The following is a 24,059-nucleotide window of genomic DNA, read 5'->3' as shown; positions in this document are numbered from 1 at the left end:
TAGTTTTTCTTCTAAACTTCCCACCCTGTTGGTCTTGTTATTTGTCAGTTTAACATCTGACAACAGTTTTTAGCTTCATTGATCCATGTTGCTGCTTCACCATAAATCTGATGTTCTGATTTCAGCGGGTTCCTGTTTTTGTTTTCCAGCTTCTATAAAATGCCTTGATGCTATTTTCTGTATCAGAATTATTTTTATTTCTGTTGATTTCAATCAGACTCATTTGGTTCAATTTAGCTGGCAGGAGAAAACAAGTCCAAATGTTTAAAATGTTATCAACCACTAAATGATAGCTTCCTTCCATCAAATCTGCTCATTTATCCCTTTAAGTCAGACAATTAAGGTGAAATTAAGGTTTTAATGTTGCACCATATGACATCTTGCTGCTACATTCATTCAAAGCAAAGCAGGTTGATTTTCTCAATCAAACTAAATGTCAATGGGATTCACCACATGACCAGATGTGTCCACTACTAATACTTATGTGATTGCATAGGTGCTTCAGGTCATACTTTGGTGCGACCTTTGTGGGTGTCTAAGTGCGCTTGAGCGCTGCTGCATCCACCAAGTGCTTCATGTAAAAGTGATGAGGTGCTCTGGATATGCCTGCACGTCATTGAAGATGACAAACATGGAGGGTTTAGCAGGGTTATCAGTCACACTGTCATACAGATCAGACTGGTTCTTTTCAGGAGGAGCAGGAAGGCCTGCCTGTCCCTTGGTGAAGTCCCCCACCAGCACCTTGGCCAGGTACATCCGCTTGTGGCCCAGGGAGTCTGGCATGGCGTAGCCTTGAGCAGAGTAGTTGGGATCCACGGCAAAGTAGGACCCGTTGCCGTACATCGCTCCTGCAGAGCGAGAGAGAGAGAAGAGATGGCCACTCAGCTGATGATGTCATCGCTGAGCTATCAATCCAGATTCTGGAGGTGAGGCTCAATCGCTAATGTCAAACCTGTCAGCCATTTTCGGTGTTTGTGTAACAGTTTCCTTTGGGGCCCAGATGCTCCAGGAACTAGCTGTGTTGTATTATGGTCTGTCTGAATGCTCTGATATATGTGTTGGGTGAACAATGTCCCTAACCCTAATGAAAAATGTGTTTCCATCTTGAACTGGTTACCGTGGTTACAGGTCGAGAGTTTCGTTACCGTGCATTCCAGCGTAACTTCGGTTGAAGCCGGATTTGTTGATAAACTTGACGGACTGCGCTTTAGTTCCGTGGAAGAGCAGTCTTTCGTTGTTGGAGTGCCCATTCTTCTGCTCCAGGCTCTTCTTCAGCGCCTGGTAGCCCTGCCATAGAACCGCATTTTGGATCCGTTCAATCTGCGAAACCCAACACGGAAGGTTAGTCCCCTCCACTCAGAACCCCTAGAGGCTCCTACTCCAGCAGCAGCTTGATCTTCCAGGGACTTTTAGAATTGATTATCTAACAGGAAACCATCTCTCCTTTTAATAATTCCACTGATGCAGCTCAAAGTCTTATGTCTGTCAGATTTATTTTTGTATTCTGTACTGCTAAACTCTAGGATGGAGCTCTTGGTTCTGAAACCACTGCCCTGCTGAGTGAGCTTCATCTGAGCAGCTTCTGTTACAATTCAGTTTAGACAACTATCCAGGATGAACGACCTTAAATGTGAAAGCAGAACCACAAACCTTTAAGATATTCAGACTTCTACCGCTGCTTGTGGCCTTCTGCTTTACATTAAGGTACTCTTCCGAGCCTGGGTCCAGATTTACCACTTTGAGGAATTCATCTCCCATGTCTTCCCAGTGTGGTGGCAGGACACCTGTGAGGGAACAAAAAGAAGCTTCTGTGTGACCTGGATCAGCTGTCCAGGATGTAACAGTTTAATGGGGTTATGTTTTCCGTTCTTCTGGTCAAACCTTGGCCTTCTACACCCTCTCTCACCTTTCTTGTCCACTCGGAACAGCTCGATCTCTTTATGGCTCCTGGCTGAACAAGCTCTTCTCTGCACCGTGTTAGCCTGATACAGCTCACCGTTGATCTTGAGAGTCACAATTTCTTTTTTCTGGAAGGCCTCCTCTAGGATTAGGTTATCCAAAGAGTTGAAAGGTACCTTCTGCCCAAATTGGTCCTGGAACTGCCACTCCACACGCTCACTCATCTGTGCAGTCTTTTGCTTCTGGTTCTCCATACACTGCGTTTTCTGGATGAGGGTCCTGAAATAAAACAAATGGAAGACGATCACGTTCCGAGCTTTCTCTCCATCCTGCCATGGCGCAGCAGACAGACCTGATCACAGCGTTCGCGTTGAAGACATCTCTGGTTAGCCCTTCCAGGATGATGCTGGGCTCCTGGTCATCAAGGCCCCTCTTCAAATGGATTTTGATGCTCAGCTGCTTCTGCAGGCCCTCGAGCTCCGCTATGTCTCTCTGCGTAAACTGATTGATGTACTCATCTTTGATGGTCCAGGTCGTGTGTTCCATGTGGATCAACTCTAGAATCCTTTTTTTGGCCTGATCCACATCCTGACATGATGGAGAAAACAAGTGTCAGTAGATTTGTGTGGTTCCTGTCAGAGGGTAACAAAGAGAAGGACCAAAGTCAAATCATGCTGATTCCAAATGGTAATATTTCATCCACTAGTGATGTATGTTAGAACCTTTACATTCTCTGGTGTGTTCTCAGCAGTCCAGTCATCTGAAGACTGGTACAATAAGTTCTATTAATGGATTTATTCCTTCACTCTCAGGTAGCAGCAGAGTCACAGCTGTCCCACACTTCCTGCCTGACAGGAAGTAATCCTACCAAGGTCCAAGGAAGCTTGTGGTTGTGTGTGTTAAATTCTTCATAATCAAAATGTGACATAGAAGAATTCAGTTGTGTGTTCACCTTCTTGTTTTCACTGCACAGCTCAAACACTGCAGGCTCAAACTCCTCCTTCTGAAGAACCAAGGTCTCCGTGGAAGGTTTGTCCTCGCCAATTCCAAAAATTGAAGTGACTGCATCTGGCCAGAGCAGGAGAGAAAAGTGAGGTCTGGTGTGATGAAGTGAGTGTGGTAGAGTTTAATACCTTTAATGGTGCCAATGATGCCTTTGCTCTTCACTGCCTCTCCCTGCACCTTCATCATGCTGTTGTGAAAGTCACTTAACATTTCCTGCTGGAAGATCACGATTTTCACAGAGGAGACGTATTTGGGCTGCTTCTTCTTCACAAAGTCTGTGATGGCGCCCACCATGGCATCCGCCACAGTGGAGGGGCTGGCTCCCCCCTGCCCTGATGGAAGGAAATGGCAAAAGGTGAGTGGGGTTGTATTGTCCCCTGCTGGCTGCAGTGCTCATTACAGCTTGAGCCGCAGACGAATTGACTCGATACACTCAGGATTTCTCTCTTTAACCTCAGAATTGTGATAATGATCAGACCGAACAGACAAAAGTCCTGAAGTCCTATTTCTTATTCTTGTTTGAATAAACAATTGTAGCTATAGGACAAAACGTTGACAATGTGAAACGTGGGACGTGTTGTTTGTGTCCTCACACCTGTTCCCAATGCTGGGAAAGCAGCAGACTGGAACTTTTGCTCCTCACAAAGCTTCAGCACAGAATAAACAGTGTTTTTAACGTCGGCAGGATTGTTCCGGCCGACGACGTGGATGATGGCTCTGCAGGGCAGCTGCCCGGCGGACGTCAGGATCATGGGGCCAGGTTGGGAACCCGCAGCCTTGACTGCAGAGAAGAATGTCAGACATTAGGAAGGTAATGCACGTGTGTTTGTGTAGATGGACGTGGGTGCACTGCAAGGAGACGCTGGTAGTAACCAGGTCTGAGTGGCACCTGCTGAGGGTACGTACCTTTCACTAAACACTCCTTCCAAACGCTGTGTCCAGCACCATTCATTATCGCCTTGGAAACACCTGAAACAGCACAACGGTTTTCAGTGAAGGTTGTGGGCGAGGCTTCTGACACGAAGAAATACCAGACTGATGTGACTGCAGCTGGAATGATAACCTGATTTCAGGGTGAAGTTTTGATTGGAGGAGTTGATGATGACGTCACAGGTCTCCTTGGTGATGTCCCCAGACACCACCTCGAAGGCCAGCTGACCCATCTGCATTTGGTACGCACCAAGAGATGTGGAGACCACCTGGCTGAAGTTAGAGGCTAACACACACACACACACACACACGCACACACGGCACATCCACCCACACTCGTAAATCAAATCAAATACTAATACTAAAACAACCAGATATAATCAGAATCAATCCATGTTCTGAATGAGCTAATTCTAATGGTAATGTTTCCCTTATGCTGATCAATTGATTAAACCTTCTTTAAAATCTGTTCATACATTTTTGAGTACTTTTGCAAACAAGCAAATGTCATGTGACCTCATTGGTGGAGGGAAAAACAACCTAAGATCTTAAGAAAAAGAGACCAAACCTCTTCTATCATTAATTTTTCTCCTTCTTATCTTGGAGGTTCAAACAAAAGCTGTAATCTTTTTACCTGAAGGCTTCTGTGATTGGCTGGAATTTGGCACAGTGGCAGACTGGGAAGACTGGGATCCTTGTCCCTGATTGAACTGGCTCCTGAACTCTGTTCTCAGACTCTGAAAGAAATACTTGTCTGGATGAGGCTGGTAGATTTCTGCCCTTCTCAATGTAGTTTGATTTAAACCATCAGCAACAAGAACAAATCCCACTATAACCAGTCTAGTTATACCCTCTGTCCCAGTATAACCAGTCCATCTAGCCTATATATCCCAGTATAACCACTCATTTACCCTCCCTGTCCCAGTATAACAATCCATCTAGCCTCTCTGTCACAGTATAACCAATTATTTACCATCTCTGTCCCAGTATAACCACTCATTTACCCTCTCTATCTTAGTATAACAGTCCATCTAGCCTCCCTGTCCCAGTATAATAGTCGATCTAGCCTCGTTGTCCCAGCGCCAGTATAACAATCCATGTAGCCTCTTTGCCCCAGTACAACAGTCCATCTAGCCTCTCTGCCCCAGTACAACAGTCCATCTAGCCTCTCTGCCCCAGTACAACAGTCCATCTAGCCTCTCTGTCCCAGTATGAGGACTTTCTGGATGCTTCTTCGTGGACTCACGTTCTCTGTCTTGCTGTCACTGGGATGAACCACAATAAACACCTCCACTAGGTGGAGAGGTGTTTTCGTGCGGCTGTGGTTGTGGACTTCCCTCAGCAGGACTCTGGAAACCACCTCTTTGGGGAACTGCAGGACACCCGTCCCGATGGCGGGGAAGGACAGTGACTTCATCTTCAGTCTCTCTGCCTCCTTCAGACATTGGGTGATGATAGACGTTAAAGTCTGGGAGAGAACGATCACACGTGAGAGGAGCAGAGAACCAGAACATGCAAAGACTGAAGCAACAAAAGCTCACTTTCTCCGCCTGATCGGATGCACTGGTCCACATTGGACAGACAGTGTGGAACACCTTCTGACACTTGAGGTTGAAACCATCAGTGATGACGACGCTGCCAGGGAGCAGCGAGGACACCCCTGCAGCCTTCTGGATGGCCGTCTGCAGGCTCTGCCCCGCTGCCTGCAGGATTGCTTTGGAAATGGCTCCCTGCATCAGGTTCATGCTCTCAGAGATGGTGTTGACAATGACGCAGCTCTGTGGAACAAAACAGATGCCATGGAGCCCAATGAGTGCTGTATGTTGTTGAGGCAGATGTGAAGGTGAGCACGTCTATATGACTTGCAGGTGACTGGACCAGAACTTACCGTCTGGGCCTCGATGTTCCCCTTCCAGAGGATGACCCTCAACCCCTCAGCTGTGGTTCCCTCCATCAACCTGCACCTACAATAGGACTGATGTCACTACTCAGTGTAATGAAGAACAAAAATTAACTGTTTTGTTCCTTTATGTGCCTCCTCTTCTGCCAGGGCCACTGAGTCGGGAGCGCTCATCCATTAACCACAGTGCACCACCTCAAATATATAGGCCCTAGTTTACCCTTCAGGTCCAGCCTGGTCACTGGAGCTCTGCCCTCCACTGTTGCCATGGATACCAGCTCCCTCGGGGTTCCTGTCTGTCGACTTCAGCCTTCCTCTCTGAGCAGACGTAGGCGAGTGGCTCTGACCTCGGCCACCCTGAACTCTGTGGGAGAGTCAGCGACACAGTTCTCATACACTCCAAGTCATGTTTCCTGAGCCTGTGATGCTATCAGGTGCTTCAGACCTCAACCTGAGCAAATACTGAGCTGATAACAAATGCAGTAATCCATCTGTTTTGTCTCTGTCTTAAGTTTATGCTCCGGGGGTGGGGGGTGGGGTTGTGTTGGTACTGCGGACCGTAGACCCTCTACAAACCAGGGCACCCGTGGTTCACCGACCTACATCATACTCAGTTGTTGCTACTCTGACTTCACTTGATGTTGTAACATGTATCGTTTTGGCTGGGATAAAATAAACTTGTTCCCAATCAGTTTAAAGTAAACAAAGTTGCCTCTAGACAATTTGAGCTGCACCACAAATGGGATATCTGTTTTTTCTTTTATTGTTCACTCTTAGTGTTATTTGTATGAGCGGTGTGTTGTTGTGTATTGTTCGCTAACAAACTCTGTAAATGTAGCACTAATTATTATTGCTGCTCGATTTGATCTAAATTTTTGAAGTTGCACGGAGAAGCAGCCGATGGTCTGCCGAAGCACCAACGACCGACATCATCTGAGTAGGAGACATGTTCACAGTGCCGCGAGGCTACGCAGAATCAGAAAGTCCCCTGACTGCTGTCTGGTCATGTGAAATTGAACATGATGGTTGCATTTACCTTGAAGCTGCTGGGCCTGGTCTCCTCACAGCACCTTGCGGGTTGTCAAACACCTTCTTGACTGCTGCAGCTAGGGCTCCTGCTGTTTGGTCATTATTTGTTACCAGCTGGATCTCCCTCAGTGACCCCTGGCCTCCTGGAGCACTGCAGTGCTCCCACACGGCCTGTGCGATGGTGTCAGCACAAAGGTCGATGGGGAACCCAAACATGCCAGAGCTGATTGCTGGCATTGCAATGGTGGAGCAATTGAGCTTTTCTGCTTCTTTCAGACTCCGAGTTACAACCAGCTTAAGGAGCGACACTGAATCCTCTGGACTGTGCTCAGAGAAACGTGGACCAACTGCGTGGATGACGTGCTTGCACGGGAGATTACATGCATCTGTGACGACGGTGTCACCTGTGCAGAGAGCTCCATTTCTGGCAATGTAATTGTTGGAGATCTTCTGTAGCTCAGGTCCAGCAGCGTTCAGCAACGCCAAAGCCAGACCACCAATGTGTTGCAATTCCTCGTTGGCTGCATTGACCACTGCATCAACATCAAGAAGACAAATATTTGCCTCACTGACGTACACTTGAACACCGGAAAGCGCAGTAACTTTGTATAAACAAAGACCGTTCTTTCCCCTTCCTGAACTGAGCAGCACTACACAGTTCAAGTCATTCATGATGGAAGACAGAAACAAGCTTCCTTGGAACTGGAAGTATTTCTTGGCTCCGGGCTTGTCAACAATCAGCTTGTCTGTGCTGAGAGCACCAATCATTTCCTGGATGAGGGATCGGGCTTTCAGGACACGGTAACGAGCACCAGCAATGGAAATGCTTGGCCTCTCTTCTTCAATTTGGATTTGAATACCACAAGCATCTGCTATTCCAATGTAATCTTGTTTTTTTTTCTTGACAATGAACTGAAGAGCGCAGGACTGGACAGGGAGGGTTTCCTCAAGTCTGGCATTATCAACTATAAACTCCTTCACTTCACGGCTAACTTCTTTCACTGGATCGAGGAAACCAACCACTGTGACTTGGTCTCTTCCCTGGTCCAGAATGGCCACTGTTGTCTTTGATGAGTTTTTGAGCCCCAAGAGTCTCTGCTTCAGGCTCATCCACTCAGGAAGGAGAAGAACTTCTGTATCTTCAACATCAAGAGTCTGATGGTTGAATACTGTCCTAATCTTCTGTTCTGCACCAGCCAGCACATTGTCAGAACATCCCAACAGCAAGATCCCGTTGTTGTTGATGCTGTAGGTGGCACAGATTCCTTTGGATGTGAATAGTTCTTCAGACATTTTCTCTGAATCCACCATCTTGAGAAAGTTAAAAACCGCAGCAGAGACATCGATCTGCTTTTGAATTAGTTGGTGCTTCTTCTCCAAGACCCACATCTGGGCAGGGTAAACATTTGAGGTGCTTCCCCTAAATGTTAACTTTTTGCTACTCTTATTGTAAGACAGCTTCATATCAGACCATTTGTCTTGTGCAACTTTCTGCAGCCCCTCCTGCTCCAGGATGTAGAATAATGTGGGTGCCACTTCCATACTTTCAGTAATTTCCTCCCTTTTTTGCTGAATCTGCCTCATGGCTCTGGCTGCGATGTCTTTCACATGAGCTTCAATTTTATTTATATCTTCGACTTGGCCGACCACAGTCAAAGTCTCGCTGGAAGCATCCAGCTGCAAGTTGGCATCTTCTCTTACAACTAAACGGATCTCTTTCTCCGCCTCTTTCCAGGCTGGTCCATTCATTGAGCATTTAAAGGCTGTGTACTGAGAAATGAGTTGATGGAAGGTCCTTTGAGTGGTGCTCTTCCACTTCTCCACTCGATCTGCAGTCAAACCAGCCTGCTTCAAAAAGCTGGGCAGTGGACTGAGCTTCACTACAGGCTTCTCTGAGTTCACGCTGCAGAAGTGCTGATTCATCTGGTCATTGATGACTTCCCAAAGTTTCCTGGATTCAAGAAATGTCCAGAGTAGAGGCTCAACCGCCTCTATGAAGGGCTCAGGCATCTTCCACACAGGTCGATCTTTTCCATACAAGGGGGTGCGCAGGGACTCGTAGTATGGATACACCCTGACAGAAGCAGACCGGATTGTGTGCTCTTTATGGAGGCAGATTCTTTTCACAACTGAAGTAAGACAAGAAACCAAAAAAGAAGCTCTGGTGAGACACAAATTCAAACAATGCTGACTTGTTTTGAACCCTCTAAACAATATCAAACTGCTTTATGTCTAAATTATGGCTGAAGTGAAGAGTGGAGGTTGTCACAGAAACAGAACAATGGCAGCAACAACCTTTGGGGTCACCGACGGTGATGATGGCAACTTGATAAGGCATGATGATGATCTCCTTTGGCATCCACTTCTTATTCAGTTCAGTCCACCTCTGGAAATACAGCTGCAATATTTCTATATTATTTAAACACAGGAACAAAAACACAGAATTTGTGTTCTGAGCAAAACAACAGAACCAAAATCAAATATACAAACAGCTGTTTCACAGCTGTAATACCTTCATCCACATTCAGAGGAAGGTTCTCCACCCAGATGCTCACTGCTGCCTCTAGTGGCCGAATTGTCACTTGGCATTTCTCCAAGGCTTGACTGGACTTAATTTTTGTCAAGAACTTGATCTGGTCTGTAAAACATCCACAGCTCTGCTCAAGATTCTCACAAACCCTCAAAATGTACATTTAAAACACATTTTCACATTTTATAAGTTCCTAGCTGACTATCTCCTGTAGGTTTGTGGATCTGTGTATCTCCTGTAGATTTGGGGATCTGTGTATCTGATGTAGGTTTGTTGATCTGAGTATCTCCTGTAGGTTTGGGGATCTGAGTATCTCCTGTGGGTTTGGGGATATGTGTATCTCCTGTGGATTTGGGGATCTGTGTATCTGATGTAGGTCTGTTGATCTGAGTATCTCCTGTAGGTTTGGGGATCTGAGTATCTCCTGTGGGTTTGGGGATCTGTGTATCTCCTGTGGGTTTGGGGATATGTGTATCTCCTGTGGATTTGGGGATCTGTGTATCTCCTGTAGGTTTGGTGATCTGAGTATCTCCTGTAGGTTTGGTGATCTGAGTATCTCCTGTAGGTTTGTGGATCTGTGTATCTCCTGTGGGTTTGGGGATCTGAGTATCTCCTGTAGGTGTGTGTCTTGTCCTACCTTCAGAATTGCTGAAAGTGACCACAGTAGAGTCGAGCTCAAAGATCAATTCCATGGTGTAGGCACTGAAGCTTGAACCCATGATATTATCCACCAGAAGTTCTCCGACACGTTTGTCTGTGACCGGGCTTAACACCACCGCAGTGCTCTGAACAGACTCTACACGCAGACAGAAAAACCTTTTCTACCTTCTCAGTCATGTTATTCTTCCTGAGGAATTTATAATTTTTTTGTGAATTTAAAATTCTTTTTATAAAAGTTTAGCTAATGAAAAAGGAAAAGGGCCAGAAATCGTATTTTAGGTCACAAATTACACACAAATGACAATTAATAACAGATTTTCACTTTTATCTGATCATTATTTTACATTCATTCCCAGAAAGAATTTTATGAATGTGAAAACTGTGTTTAATTCATGCAGCCTTTACCATCTTGGTTGTCTCCAGTGGCTCCCCTGACAGGTTGATCTGAGGCTGATATAAAAACATTCAGTTGTTACAGTTGCAATAGAAGAGGCGCCTCCATCCTCCTTCCTCCTTTTCTGTATTTATTGGGGCAAAGAGGGGGAACTATTTTACCTTTGACGTCAGTGCTGCTCAATGAACTCTGACAAAAGAACACAAATACTTTAGTACAAATCCAGAGTCACCAAAGCCGACGGCTTTATTCTAAACACATGGACATGTCACAACCACCAGCAATGTCCAGGTTCATCTGAGCTCGTATACAAATGTACAGCTTTAAATTCACACAGGGAGTCCTGATGACAGCATGTCCTGTACAGCTAACATAAAGGCATTACTTCTGCCTCACTGAATCAAAATCTTTATCTCAGATGACAGGAACAGTAGAGGACACTGTTGTGGGAAACATGACCAGACTGGACACTTCATCCTTGCTAGTCTCAATTTAAATGTAGACTTACCGGCTCAGAAAGACACAGCTTAATGTTCTGATTGTTCAAGGTGATCACATGGTCCTGTTTCTTCAGGACTTGTGCTCGCACTGAAAAAAAAATCACACAAGTGAGCAAACTCTTTAAAAATGTATTGCTAGGATCACAGTTTTAAAGTGTACATTTACACATGCTGGTCACTGATAATAATACTCAGATTATTGTGATAATCTGATCTGATGTGTTCACATATGCTTCAAATAAAACTCTGATTTACAGGCTTTAAATGTTTTAATATATTTTGTTTAATATCACTGTAGTTTACAGGTTTCACAGAAAATTCTGCTACACTGGATATTCAACCCCAAACATTTGTTGATGAGGAGAGATGAAGGTTGAGCTATGGTTTAGGTGACAGAAAGTTCAGGGACCTGAGGCAGGATTATGGGCCACTGATACCGCTTACCTGTAAATGTTAATTTTAGGTCAGATTCCTTGACTGCCCTCCATGTGGGAGTCACAAGCAGATAGGTAGGAGCAGCACTGAGAAGATGTGCTCCTGTTCCAGGTCCCCCTGAGGTACCACCTCTAGGAGACCTTTACTCCTACTGCAGAACATCCTGTTAACTGTGGCCATGATGATGGCTGAGCAGTGTGATCTTCTCGAAAAGACATCAACTCCACTGTTGATGTCAGCTGTTTTGCTTACTTTTGGGGGGGGGGATTTATGGCTCATTTGCTCGTCTCTGGTCACCTCACAAGTCACCAGAGACCAAACCTCAGCTCTTTTAAACACATAGTAACTTAATATAAAAAAATCTTGGCTTTACTTCTATCCAGTAGCTGACTGAAACTGTGGAATAGCTGAGGAACAGCTAAATTGCTTTCGGTTTCTAGTTCTATAAAGTCATTGCGCAGCAGACTTATGGACACACATTTCACCAAACATTTCGTCTGTGGAGCGATTCAAAGTGCTAGTTTCTGCTGTTTTAAAGTAGGTTGTGCTGACTGGTTGATCCAAGTCTCACCCACACTTACCCGCATTATCAGCGAAGTACACAGCGGCCTTCGTCTCTCCGTCCTTCAGCTGCACCAGACACTCTCCCCCGCTCGACTTCTTCGAACTCCCGAAGTAAAGCTCCAGTTTGAGCTTGACCCGACTGGTTTCGGTCGAAGCCCAGTCTCCCTCCACGATCACAGGTAAAATCAAGGACATGTTCTCCTGCTGCTCCCCGACAAAATGACGAAGCCAATCCGACGCTTTCACTTTCGTTTCGTGCCCACGTGTCGTCAGCATAATCAGTAACTTTGTAATATTTATCTCGCTCATCTAAAGTAAACCCAAACATATAGGTTAAAGTAGACTTACTTTACTTATTTCTATTTTCTCTTTATTTATTTCCTTTTTCATGGTAATGGGAGTCGCGCCCTAGCGCCCACTACAGGCCAGTGTCACTACTATGGCAGTTTACTTGTTTCGTTTACTTGTGAAACTGTCAGTAAACTCAGCAGAACCCACTTGATCCAGTCAAATGAACTAAACACTGAAGCAAATGTACATCCGGCCTTTCCTTCAGGTCCAGAATCTCCTTTAGGTCAGGAGGAGGACAAGGTCACCGTGGGCAACCAGGAGACTGAAAACCTGAACACATTCCTGCTGGATTGAGGTCAGTCTGGTTAGAGAAGCATATTTGTATCAATAAGACAACATTACTTTCTTAAAAACAGCCTTGAGAAAAGTAAGAGGGAGTCTGATCAGAGAGTTAGACTAATTCTATTTTATTTGAATTTTTACAATTTAAGAAACATTTTTATCTTGTCGGTCCCCACTGAACATTTTGAACTCGTGTTTAATTGTTTTTATTTAATTTCTAAACACATCAACCCTAAACCAGGAAAGCATAGATAATCAAAACAAATGAAGTCATTGTATTTATGAGTATTTGTCTTTAAAATGCTTTAAACTCAAATTATGAAGAAATCTGGCAGTTTAAGAAGAGTCACCCTCAGATTTTTCTTCACCTGCAAAGAAAAAAAAATAGAGTTTTTATTAATGAAGTAAAAAGAATTGTATAAGCTACAGCTCAGCTTTACAAAGGTCATGGTCTCCATCCCTGCAGCTCTCAGAGTGTTCTGTAGCCCTCTATAGCTCTGTGTGTGTGTGTGTGTGTGTGTGTGTGTGTGTGTGTGTGTGTGCGCGCGCGTGCGTGCGTGTGCACGCGTGTGCGCAAGATGACAAAACCAGAAACTGATCACATTTTTGTGAGTGAGTTCTGACAATTACTGATAAAAATGTGAATTATTGTATTGAAAAGCGTGGACATACAGTCAGGTTTGATTGGTGCTGGAGGAGGAGGGGGTGGAGGTGGAGATGTGGCACAGGTGTAGACCACCTCCAGGTACCTGGTTTCCTCCTTACATGGATATTCTCCAAACACCCACTCAGTGACAGGAACCTGGCAGGACCTCTTGTTGGCACAGCTGGAGGAAGATAGAACCATGAGAACATGTGGAAGTGACAGTTGGAGACCTCTGGACACAGCCAGCTGTGGAGCTGAATTTCTTCACTCATCTATTGAATTTAAATGTAAAAAATAAAGTTGTATGGAGACCATGGGAGCTACACACGACCACCTGAGGAGGAAACGCTGTCTGAAGATGGAACAAAAAGTATTAGGACACTTCTGGGATTTAAACCTGCTTCTGATTCCTCCAGATGTTTCAGACTGACAGATGAAGATGAAACAAAAGGAGATGTTTTCTTACAGGTCCTCCACCACCATCTCAGCCCAGGGGAAGTTACAAAAGGTGTCAGGTCCATCGTCGGGGTGGGCTTTCCCCTCTCCGCACCTCGTCCCCACACCCACTTTATACAGGATGTGTTCCAGCTTTATTTTACTGCCAACATCTGGAGAAAGAGGAGAGGAGGGGACTCACAAAGAAGAAACTCCTTTCGGGCTTGTGGCAGGAGCACCTTTTAGTTCTAATCTAATAACATCTAACAGAGTTGGTGTTATTGATGATCTAAATCAGCAGAATGGGATGATTTTCAAGAGGAAATGGTGCTGTTTTCATGGCAACTGATGTTTCCTCACCACATGACATCACAGCGGTGTCGTTGTGACAGGCGTAAATGATCTCAGCCTCTGTCAAAACACACACGTCACAGTGTCAACACTGACATCACATCCATGACATCATCCTTGTTGTCTGTGTTAATCTTCATCACTGTCATCATCATAATCATAATCATCATCATCTTCTTCACTCGTCCTTTCACTGTCTTTCTGCTTAGTTTCAGTGCTTCTTTTTCTGATTGCTCTAATTGTGACATCAGCAGCAACAGTGTGGCAGGCAGAAGATGATGAGATCAGAATACAGGACAAGAGAGCGGAGGTGGATAACTAGTGAACACAGTCAAATCGCTCAACAGGAAAGCACTGTTAAAACACAACCACAAGGCCATCACCACTAAAATGCAGCAGCAAAAACCGGAGGCAGAAAAGATTTACTCACCAGCAGGGTGATGTCGGGTCAGACACCAAAGTGCAGCCAGAACTGAAACAGCATTGATATTTTAATCTTCAAGAACGTTCATATTCAGAAACACAAGTCTGACATTTGTTTGGAACAAAGCCGACACACACCGCTCCAACCCAAAGACTCATTACAGCATAGGTACTCACAGCTGACGGCGAGCAGCCTCCGTGGAACCATGTTGCCGTCTCCCCCACCTGCAGACGCTCTGAGGGTCGTCGCAGCATCTGCACCTATTTATGCATCCGTGTTGTCAGCAGACATGTTGACGCCTGTCCCGCCGGGTGTCGGCACGCAGGGCCTCCTGACCCACATGTGATAAACATGTAAAAATCCCACAGAGACCCAGGAACCTATAAACAGGGTGTTTTTAAATCCCAGCTGCTCCTTCTTTTCCTCCACATCCTCATTAAGGAACATCTGGATGTGCTGAAGAGCAAGAATGAGCACATTCACCAGAGGTCGAGGTTGTCAACAGCCTGCCTGATGCCTGACGTTTACCTTTGTGACTGTACGGATACGCGAGCTCCACATCGCCTTCTGCTGGCCAACTGCAGAAAGACAACAAGCTCCGCCTTTGCAAAGTCTTTAAAACACAGAAACCTTTTCAAAACTAGTTTGTGACAAGGAGCCCATGTGTTGGTCTTTGGATCAGTTAGGTTTCATCACATCTGATTATTCATGAAAGTCGTTAAACCGTCAATGACTTATGACTCGTGTGACTGTCGGTCAGATCAAGCTGCAGGAGTCCAGCTGGGTTCTCTTCAGTAGGAACAAGCTCCAGGAGTACCCTTAGAGCCAGCCATTTGATAAAGTCACAGAACATCTTTAAAATCAAAGTTTAATCAGGTTCAATCATTTTTAGACCAGTTTTTAATATCCCTAAAGGCTGGAAAAAATACAACAGAAAAAAGAATGTTTGAAATAATTAAAGATTTTTGCCCTCCAGCTGAAGACAAATGTCCCAACATGCATTTGGGGTGTGTTGATGAAGTCCAGGTGGTGTCTGAAACTCATAAATTCCACAAGAGCAGCAGAAACCAACCTCTTCATAGAGGCCACAGCGTTTAATGAGTGATGGCTGCCAGAGTCCCTCAGGAGGACCAACATGTGTACAGGTCACCTTTGATGTTTTAGAATCGTCATCAAAAATCAAGCAGAGGACACGGATCTTATGGTGCCACTCAACCCACTATCAAAAACACACTTTCTGAGGCTTTTGCTTCCAGTTTAGCCTAGTCTAGTCTAGTTCAGTTTCCTCATGTTTCCTCTCTTCATGTCCTGTGCATCAACATCTCAGCTCTCCTTTGGTGTCTCACCTGTCCATCAGCGTCTCACCTGTCTAAGATGATTTACAAATGGAGATACTCATCTGAAAGTGTGATGACAGCAGATAAACAATGGTTTTTATGTGCACAAGGTGGCGTTACCAGCAGGCTGTTACCAGCAGCATTCCAGATGTGTGAGACCCTCAACAATGCTGCATTTTCTTGCTGGTGGAGTTACAGAAACTGATCTATGTGCTGTAAAGAGCCTGCTGGGTGGGAAGACTCTTCAGTTGTGTAGTCTCCCAGATGCAAGTCTCCTTCTGGCTGCTCAAAGGTGACCATCACCTTCCCACGGTTTCAGACAGCAGACAATAATCCTGCCATTTAAAGCTCTTCAAACCTCCTCTTGACCTACATTTTGATTTACAGCTGATACTCTGTTGAGGATTAATATTCTCTAAGATTCTGCTGCTTTGCTGTGTTCTGTAGAACTGGAGGGGCTCAGTATCTCAGGATCATTTTTGTTGAGGATGAGCTGAGGTGTCCACTGTCAGAGACCAGACGATAACCCAAGAGCGACAACAGAGTTCGGTTGAACACAGTTTTATTTACAGGAACAGAAGGCAGACAGAATTTACCGGGGAGCAGGCTGGATCAAATTGTCAGGGACAGGCAGGGTCAGGGACAGGCAGGGTCAAGGGCAGGAGGGCAGGAAAACGCTGGAGACTCATGAGAATCACAGAGGACAAGCTGGCAGGGAGGCAGTGTAACTCCGGGAACTAAAAAGGGGGCTCTTTACGGTGCTGATTCGCCACAGGTGCGTGGGGCAAACTCGGACTAGGGCGGGGTTGCCCGCAGCTGTGACAGTCCACATTCATGAGGATGGAACTGAACCAATGTCTAGTCTGATTCCTTCGCTCTGTCTGAGATATGAAGATCTTGTCTGTGTTCAGTGTCAGTATGTTTACATTGTTTACAGGAACCAGCAGGTGGCGCCTTCCTATGCATTCACACGTTATTTGGTGGTTGTACATGGATGAGTGTAATATCAAGATTTCAGAGGACACTCCTCAGTGTCCCCGAACAGGCCTGAACCAGCCAGGTATGCAGGAGGATCAGATTGTTCTCTGCTCAAATGCCTCATCTGAAATGTACAAAACGTTTCTTTTCTGACCTGATTGAGGAGCCCGCCTGTTCTGTGTTACATAGAGGCCGCATTTCAGCTGAGCTAAAGTTGCCATTAACAAACTCAAAAGGAATCTGTTGCATTCTAGAGCCCAAAGACAGCAAGGATAAATGAAACAGTACACCATGAAGAATAAAGATGAAAAGAAGAACGAACACATCAAACTTCAAGAATGAGTGATGGCAGCTTGAATTGGAGTCTTTTGGATCCGAATCTGTAAATAGGAAATGTGGTTCTTCAGGTGCAGCTTGTGTAAAGCAGAAGCACATGATTCGAGCTGAAGTTGAGTCCATATAAGGACAGAAGCCAAAGCTGCCTCCATCAGAACAGGAAGTCCCAACAGAATCCTCTTTTATTCTCCTTTAGAAAGGAATGATGATTCTGTGCCTGTAAAGGAACATTCCAAAATTTGAGTATTATTAGAATTCAAGTGCATTATCATAAGTGGACACAAGACTAACACCTGTTTGAACCGAAGCATCAAGGAGGGCCAAACCAGTTTAGGAACCAGTATGGTTTACACACTTTTTTGTCCACCATGGCAAAAATCAACCAATCCCAGTGCTCTTGCTCTTGGGCACCACCATCCACTTAGCATGTAAACTGGTTTTTCACCATGTCTTAAATGTGTGGAAATATGTTAAATGCAATTTAGGCAACCATACTGGACCGTATGGGTGGGTTCCTGTGTTGACAAACCAACATTTACAACAAGTCTGCTAGTCTTGTGACATGTATGTAAAGAGATTAAGATGAGCAGTCTGAACTGGACAAGTGTCAGTGTTAGTCTTTGTGAGTGTCCCGTGGGTGTGAAACACTTTATCATATACTAGAACATCACAAAACTCTTGAAGATGGATGTCTCATTGTTGGCAAGTTGTTAACTATTCTTCAGTTTGACTACAAACCATCACATTCAAATCCTAGTCTTTATTTTCAAAATTTGTCTACAAGAACCAAATTCTGGACTTTTGTCTCCTACCTCATATTTGAAATCAAATGTATTTTTTCCTGTAGCAAACAAAGCAGCTTTTCTTTAAGTGTCACTATCGAGTTGAAGTTTGAGCAAAAGAATAGATTAAAAAAGTTGCTTTACAAATGTTTAACATTGGCCTATTTCTATGATGAGGTTTGGGATCCGGAAGGATTTTCAGAAGATTTCTCAACCGGTTCTCAGCCGTCAGTATCATCAACATTTTGTCAATACATTTTCATTCAGAATCTATAATATTCTTTCAAGGTTTTCAGGATTTTTGTGTAAATATGTGCTCCTCTGCAGGACCAGGTGTGTCAAATGGAGCAATTTAAGCTGCCCTTAAGTCCATACAAGGACATTTGGGACAGGAGGCAGGGCCTCAGCAGACCACCCTGTGCCACTAAAGCCTGCCTCATCCAAAAAAAAATAAAAGCATGTTAAATCGAACCAGTTAGGACTTTAAAAGACTTCCAGGGTTGTCAGTACAGTGAAGAAGAATTCAGGGTGGTTGGGTGAAGAGACGTGTCTGTGCAAGTTCGGGGTGTGGACACATAGACAGCAGCACCGCGATACAAAACTAACATGAAGCTGTAGCAGCCCACCATTGAGGATAAATGGAAAAAGATCAGATAATACAAAGGAAAAAAAATATATAAAAGCCACATTTAGCCACAACCAGGAATTGGACTTGAATAGTTGGCGGAATTGAAAAGTCTTTGAGTACTTCATCATGTCTGTGGGCTCTGAAGGTGAATTTCACCTGAGTGCAAACATGATGATCAAAGCCTGAAGCCAGAAATCCTGTTCTTTGAACTTAAGTCTCAAAATAATTTTATTATTTTTACATATCTATCATTTTATCACTGTTTACCCAAGAATATTGAATATGTGGGAGGGACATGGCCCACTGCTGCAGCAGAGTCCATCCTTCCCATCAGCTGCTCCTGGTCCCTACCATCAGCACAACCCGAAACTGTGTGCAATTTCTGCTTATGCACTTTATATCCATTTGTAGATTTCTGAATTTATGTGTTCCTGAAACACCTTAAAAGTTGCATTTATTCCCTACATATGTTTAAGTCTTTTACAATTCTACATATGTGGACACAAGCATGCATGCAGGGGTAAGGCAACACCTTTCACCTTTGGCTTGAGATGTATGACAGTGAAAGCATTCATTCATTTAGTCATTTGCCACTCCTGATCAGTTTTCCCCATTCAAAATACCAAATATTGACATGACTAAAATTTTGATTCACCAATTAAAAGGAAAAAAAACCCTCTAGTTTTAGTCAAAAGTTGTCCAACAGGATGTTTTTGTACGAAAAAGAACCTCACCCTTCCGGTCTGACAAGCCAGTCACAGCCATCTATTAGGCCTCTCCCCTGAAAGGAACATTCAGCAGCCAATCAGATCAGGAGCCGGGAGAACCTGAGGCACGCTGCCCACCTGGACCAATGAGGGCAGCAGCAAAGAGAACCCTACCTTTTATGGGCATCTCCAGCATTCCCGCAACTGCACATAAATCTGCCGTGTCTTCAGTGTCGATGCTGCTTTTGCCTCCACCTGCTAAGTAACATCACCTGGAATTTACCTGCAAACACACCTGAGACTCACCTGCACAGGTAAGAACCAGGACCGCACAATGCCCATGTCAGAGGATCTTTGCATTGATTTACATAATTCATATTTATCCCAAATAAGATAAATAAATAACCAATTGTTGCATTAGGTCACCAGTCATACATTTTTTTTAAAGTTTTTTTTAATCCATACAAATGTCATGTCTTTATTTACATGTTGTTAGGTTGACTATATGGTGACATAGAAGATGACTCCTTTAATATCTTGCATAAAATTGGCAGAGGCTGTTAAATTGTGACATTTAAGAGGAACTGTGTAATCTGCTGGGCTGAAGTTGGCTAACAGGAAGGTTTTGTTCTCTGAAATGTCTTAAAGCAACCAGGTCTTGAACACACCTTTAACAGGTTTGACAACTCGAAGTACGCTGACACTGGTGTTTCTGCTAGATTTAAAATATGCAGGAACTAGTTACAGTTGAGATATTCTTCACTTTTTATTTTTTTTCTACAAATTGCATAATGTTTTCTGCTGCTGTGGCATCAATCTGATGTTGCATATGGCTATGTCCAAATGGTTTTCATTTTTTAAAAATGTAATGAACAAGACAAAATCATAATTGGAAGCCTAAACTTGATGACTAAACTTTCAGAAATGGAAGATGAAGTTGCTTCCCTCGTTGTTGACAACGGCTCTGGCATGTGCAAGGCTGGTTTTGCAGGTGATGATGCTCCTCGAGCTGTGTTCCCATCAATTGTGGGTCGCCCCAGACACCAGGTACTCAGTGCAACATCTCATATGCTCAGATTTGACAAATCACATGTTCAACTGTTGTTGATAAAGCTAAAATTGCTGCGTTGTCATTTAAAAGAAGTTTAAAACTTGAACCGATTAATTGGATAATGGGTGATTTAATTTCTTTAAAATTGGGTAAAGTTCTAAATGGTTTTTGTCTGTCAGGGTGTGATGGTTGGAATGGGACAGAAGGACAGCTATGTTGGAGATGAAGCTCAGAGTAAGAGAGGCATCCTGACACTGAAGTATCCTATCGAGCACGGCATTGTCACCAACTGGGATGACATGGAGAAGGTGAGAACCTTTTTAAAATTCAGGTAGACAACTGCAACTAAGAGTTAAAATTGTGGTGTGGTGGTCTGGCTTCATGACGGTCAGTTCTTTTGACTTTGTGATTGACTAAATTCAGTTTAGTCTCTGTAACCCCTGTAAGTGGTGGGTTGACCTTGTGTAAAGACGGTACCACAACTACATAGTTTAAAGATCAATGATGATCAATGACCAGACTTTAATGATGGCTGATCTGGTTCAACAGATCTGGCATCACACCTTCTATAACGAGCTCCGTGTTGCTCCAGAGGAGCATCCAGTCCTGCTAACTGAGGCACCTTTGAACCCCAAGGCTAACAGAGAGAAGATGACACAGGTGTGTTCCCTGACACCCCTGTACAGTTGTAAAATGGCTCCTACAGATCCACTTCAATAGTTTTTTTTTTTTTTCTAGTGACTAATGTTTTTCTCTTTCAGATCATGTTTGAGACCTTCAACACTCCTGCCATGTATGTGGCCATCCAGGCTGTGTTGTCACTGTATGCCTCTGGTCGTACCACAGGTGGGAACTCCAAGTTGCACCTCTATGTGTAAAAAAATAAATAAATGTTGCTTACAACTAATTTTCTCAAATTCAACTAAATTTGACAAAGTCTAAAAGTAAATGTTACATACAAATATTCTCGTTATTTGTAAACGATTGATAAATACTCAGAGTGGCACAGTGTACACAATTTAATTATCCAAACTTAATGTTCAACAGCAAGGCCGATATGCAACCTGCTATATATTGTTACTGAATGTGTTTAATAACAATTTGAGATACATGAAGCAAATGTTTTTAGTTGCGACAGTGATGAGTTACTGCCCATGTGCAGAACCAGACAGTGCACTGGAGCTGGCGGCCATGTTGTCCAGCGATTCAGTCGGGTGTTGGCGGCATGGTGCTGTTTTTGTTTTAACTTGAGTTTTTAACATTTAGATTTATATACATTTAGATTTGTTCATCATATTTGTATATTAAAGTTTAGTTTAATTTTTAGATTTAAATTTAATCTTTTACTTTTAGACTTTGTCATATTGAATGATGGAATGAGTTGTGACATTTTTGCATTCAGCGCCCCATACATCTGGATACATGTGTGCATGCTTTCAAAAATTAGTACTGTCCAAAACAAACTATAAACACAAAGGTCTTTAGTTCCGTGCTAACCTCCCAATAAAGATGAGAAAGTCTCACGTCAATAAATTAAATGGCATATAGAAATGCATTTTTCTATTATTTTAGACATTCTTGATAGACTAAAATGTGTTGAGATGCTATTTTTTTCAGGTTAGGTAAATTTTATTAATTTCCAGGAATTGTGATGGACTCTGGCGATGGTGTGACCCATACTGTGCCCATCTATGAGGGATACGCTCTTCCACATGCCATCCTCCGTCTAGACCTGGCAGGCAGAGACCTGACGGACTATCTGATGAAGATCCTTACAGAGAGAGGCTACAGCTTCACCACCACTGGTACATTTACTTTCTTTGGCTGGGTTCTAAAAGTAAATTTCAATCTCTAATAATTTCAATTCTGGCCTCCAGCTGAGCGTGAGATTGTGCGTGACATCAAGGAGAAGCTCTGCTATGTTGCTTTGGACTTTGAACAGGAGATGGCAACAGCATCTTCCTCTTCCTCCTTGGAAAAGAGCTATGAGCTTCCAGATGGACAGGTCATAACTATTGGGAATGAGAGGTTTCGCTGCCCCGAGGCACTCTTCCAGCCATCTTTCCTTGGTGGGTAAAACTGAGAAATCCAAACTTCTAGTGTAGTTTCTGTCTTTTAGTCCTTCTCAGAATTAAATGTTAAACTGTTCTTTGTTCAGGAATGGAATCCTCTGGCATCCATGAGACTACCTACAACAGCATCATGAAGTGTGATGTTGACATCCGTAAAGACCTGTATGCCAACACTGTCCTCTCTGGTGGCACCACCATGTACCCAGGAATCGCTGACCGTATGCAAAAGGAGATCACTGCCTTGGCCCCTTCCACCATGAAAATAAAGGTACAGCTTTTATGCACCCGAGTTCAAAATGTTCTCCATCAGAACCTGGTCATCTGGCCATATTTCAGAGTTAGATGCCTGAAAGAAATTTTCCTTCAATTAAGATTTCTTTGGCTTTATTTTAAAGATCAATTGTGCCAGGATGTTGTCCATACATTTATGCTGTGGTCTTATTATCCTCTCCTCACCTTCAGATCATCGCTCCACCAGAAAGGAAGTACTCTGTCTGGATTGGGGGCTCTATTCTGGCCTCCTTGTCCACCTTCCAGCAGATGTGGATCAGCAAGCAGGAATATGATGAGTCTGGCCCCTCCATTGTGCACCGCAAATGCTTCTAGAAAGCTTCCCTGCTGTTCCAGCGCAGAAATGGATCCTCCTGATTTTGGTTTCTACTGGGAGTGTCTGAATTCTAAAAGTGCCACATACATGATGACCTACAGTATTGTTTACATTTTAATCACTCTGTCTGGATTTTCAGCAATTCTGACATCTGTCTACATGTTCATCATTCTGCTTTTTCTAAATGGTAATCATTCAATACCACTCCTTTCCACATGGTAAAATACACAGTATTCAATTCACTCTTCTGTGTACAAGGAGTGTTTAATAAAAGACCCATCTTTGTTTACGGTTTGTCTGGACATGTTTGTGTTCCCTATTTAATGTTGTCAATCACATGTTAATTTTAGTGACGTATTGAATGTAAAATTGGCAATGATGTTCTGACCGGGTATACTGTGCACTAGCTAGGCTGACCAGTGAACAAGGGAGGGAATTTCAGAAAGTGTTTGACAGCTTCCCAGCTTCAGTCACCTGGTAGTTGGTTGCTCCACCCCAAATTATGTGGGTCGTTGAAACTTTCCCTGACATTGTGGGGATAGTTAGTGGCCATGTGTGAATGGCCTCTTCTCCTCCTGGGGATAATTTTCACTACAGGTGAGACTGGACTGCATACACTGTCATGCCATATGTTGAAGAGCTGTTTAAGAAGCTCAGGAGGATTATCGATAAACAAATCATCCCAGTGCACTTCAAGCCCTCCAACACCATGAGGCAGAAGTTTGTCCACCCAAATTTGTGTGTGCTGTCCAGTGCAGCAAGGAATGCCCAGACCTGTACATTGGGGTGACAAAACAACCGCTTCACAAGCGCAAGCCAACTCTCAGGCCAGGACTCAGGCCACTAGTGTCAGGGGAACTTTCAGCGACCTGCATAATTTGGGGTGGAGCAACCTACAACCAGGTGACAGAAGCTCCAAATGGCTGCTGAAGAGTACAAGTATCTGGAACTCGCCAACAGTCAGTTAGAACTGATGAATCCTCTTGGATGAGAGGCGAAACATCTTCATTGAACTTAAACAGGCCAGTTTGCCATATGACACTCAAGATCCAGCAATTGAAAAGTACTGAAGAGCCACTTCAAAAAAGCCCAAATACCAGCTAATGAGATAAAGACCCCACTGGCTGAGCTCCATTTTTTTGTTACAAAAGAAGCTCAAAATTTGTTTGGCTTCAGTAGACAAGTCAGGTCAACCCAACAGGTTCAATCTATAGTTATAATAGCTT

General features: G+C 43.9%; 2 protein-coding genes across 3 annotated transcripts; one reads left to right on the top strand and one right to left on the bottom strand.

Annotated features, from left to right (window-relative positions):
• Positions 1 to 173: 173 nt before the first annotated feature.
• LOC130525964 (protein mono-ADP-ribosyltransferase PARP14-like) lies at positions 174 to 12,139 on the bottom strand. Of its 2 annotated transcripts, XM_057033280.1 has the most exons (23): positions 11,864 to 12,138; positions 10,856 to 10,935; positions 10,509 to 10,536; positions 10,359 to 10,403; positions 9,931 to 10,089; positions 9,276 to 9,401; positions 9,059 to 9,172; positions 6,771 to 8,892; positions 5,955 to 6,098; positions 5,723 to 5,798; positions 5,376 to 5,612; positions 5,081 to 5,302; positions 4,469 to 4,571; positions 3,968 to 4,120; positions 3,811 to 3,873; positions 3,500 to 3,685; positions 3,033 to 3,236; positions 2,852 to 2,967; positions 2,252 to 2,487; positions 1,907 to 2,178; positions 1,651 to 1,784; positions 1,146 to 1,320; positions 174 to 848 (listed from the first exon to the last, which is right to left on the bottom strand). In XM_057033280.1, exons 1-23 carry the CDS (start codon positions 12,120 to 12,122, stop codon positions 574 to 576), a joined length of 5,529 nt encoding a protein of 1,842 aa, XP_056889260.1. In that variant the 5' UTR covers positions 12,123 to 12,138; the 3' UTR covers positions 174 to 573. The 2 variants fall into 2 exon arrangements, with proteins under 2 accessions (XP_056889260.1, XP_056889261.1); XM_057033281.1 differs by lacking the exon at positions 10,856 to 10,935 and having other exon boundaries at positions 11,864 to 12,139.
• A 7,118-nt stretch (positions 12,140 to 19,257) lies between these two features.
• Positions 19,258 to 23,122, top strand: LOC130525969 (actin, cytoplasmic 3). The gene is made up of 9 exons (XM_057033291.1): positions 19,258 to 19,417; positions 20,026 to 20,150; positions 20,334 to 20,462; positions 20,704 to 20,814; positions 20,916 to 21,000; positions 21,798 to 21,959; positions 22,032 to 22,223; positions 22,313 to 22,494; positions 22,689 to 23,122. The coding sequence occupies exons 2-9, from the start codon at positions 20,028 to 20,030 to the stop codon at positions 22,830 to 22,832; spliced, it is 1,128 nt and encodes a 375-aa protein (XP_056889271.1). The 5' UTR covers positions 19,258 to 19,417; positions 20,026 to 20,027; the 3' UTR covers positions 22,833 to 23,122.
• Positions 23,123 to 24,059: the final 937 nt, after the last annotated feature.

The sequence above is a fragment of the Takifugu flavidus genome, chromosome 5, assembly GCF_003711565.1.
Source record: "Takifugu flavidus isolate HTHZ2018 chromosome 5, ASM371156v2, whole genome shotgun sequence".
Classification (NCBI taxonomy): domain Eukaryota; kingdom Metazoa; phylum Chordata; class Actinopteri; order Tetraodontiformes; family Tetraodontidae; genus Takifugu; species Takifugu flavidus.
The sequence above is the reverse complement of the archived record's forward strand: the minus strand, read 5'-3'. Positions and strand labels throughout refer to the sequence as shown.

Excerpts from the sequence above, each read along its gene's own strand:
- LOC130525964 (XM_057033280.1), bottom strand. The coding sequence starts at position 12,122 with ATGCTGACGACACGTGGGCACGAAACGAAAGTGAAAGCGTCGGATTGG. Across the intron at positions 4,572-5,080 it reads GTGACAGCAAGACAGAGAAC|AGTCTGAGAACAGAGTTCAG; the intron begins GTGAGTCCACGA and ends TATTTCTTTCAG. Across the intron at positions 849-1,145 it reads AAGTTACGCTGGAATGCACG|GAGCGATGTACGGCAACGGG; the intron begins GTAACGAAACTC and ends CTCGCTCTGCAG.
- LOC130525969 (XM_057033291.1), top strand. The coding sequence starts at position 20,028 with ATGGAAGATGAAGTTGCTTCCCTCGTTGTTGACAACGGCTCTGGCATG. Across the intron at positions 20,151-20,333 it reads TGGGTCGCCCCAGACACCAG|GGTGTGATGGTTGGAATGGG; the intron begins GTACTCAGTGCA and ends TTTGTCTGTCAG. Across the intron at positions 22,495-22,688 it reads CTTCCACCATGAAAATAAAG|ATCATCGCTCCACCAGAAAG; the intron begins GTACAGCTTTTA and ends CCTCACCTTCAG.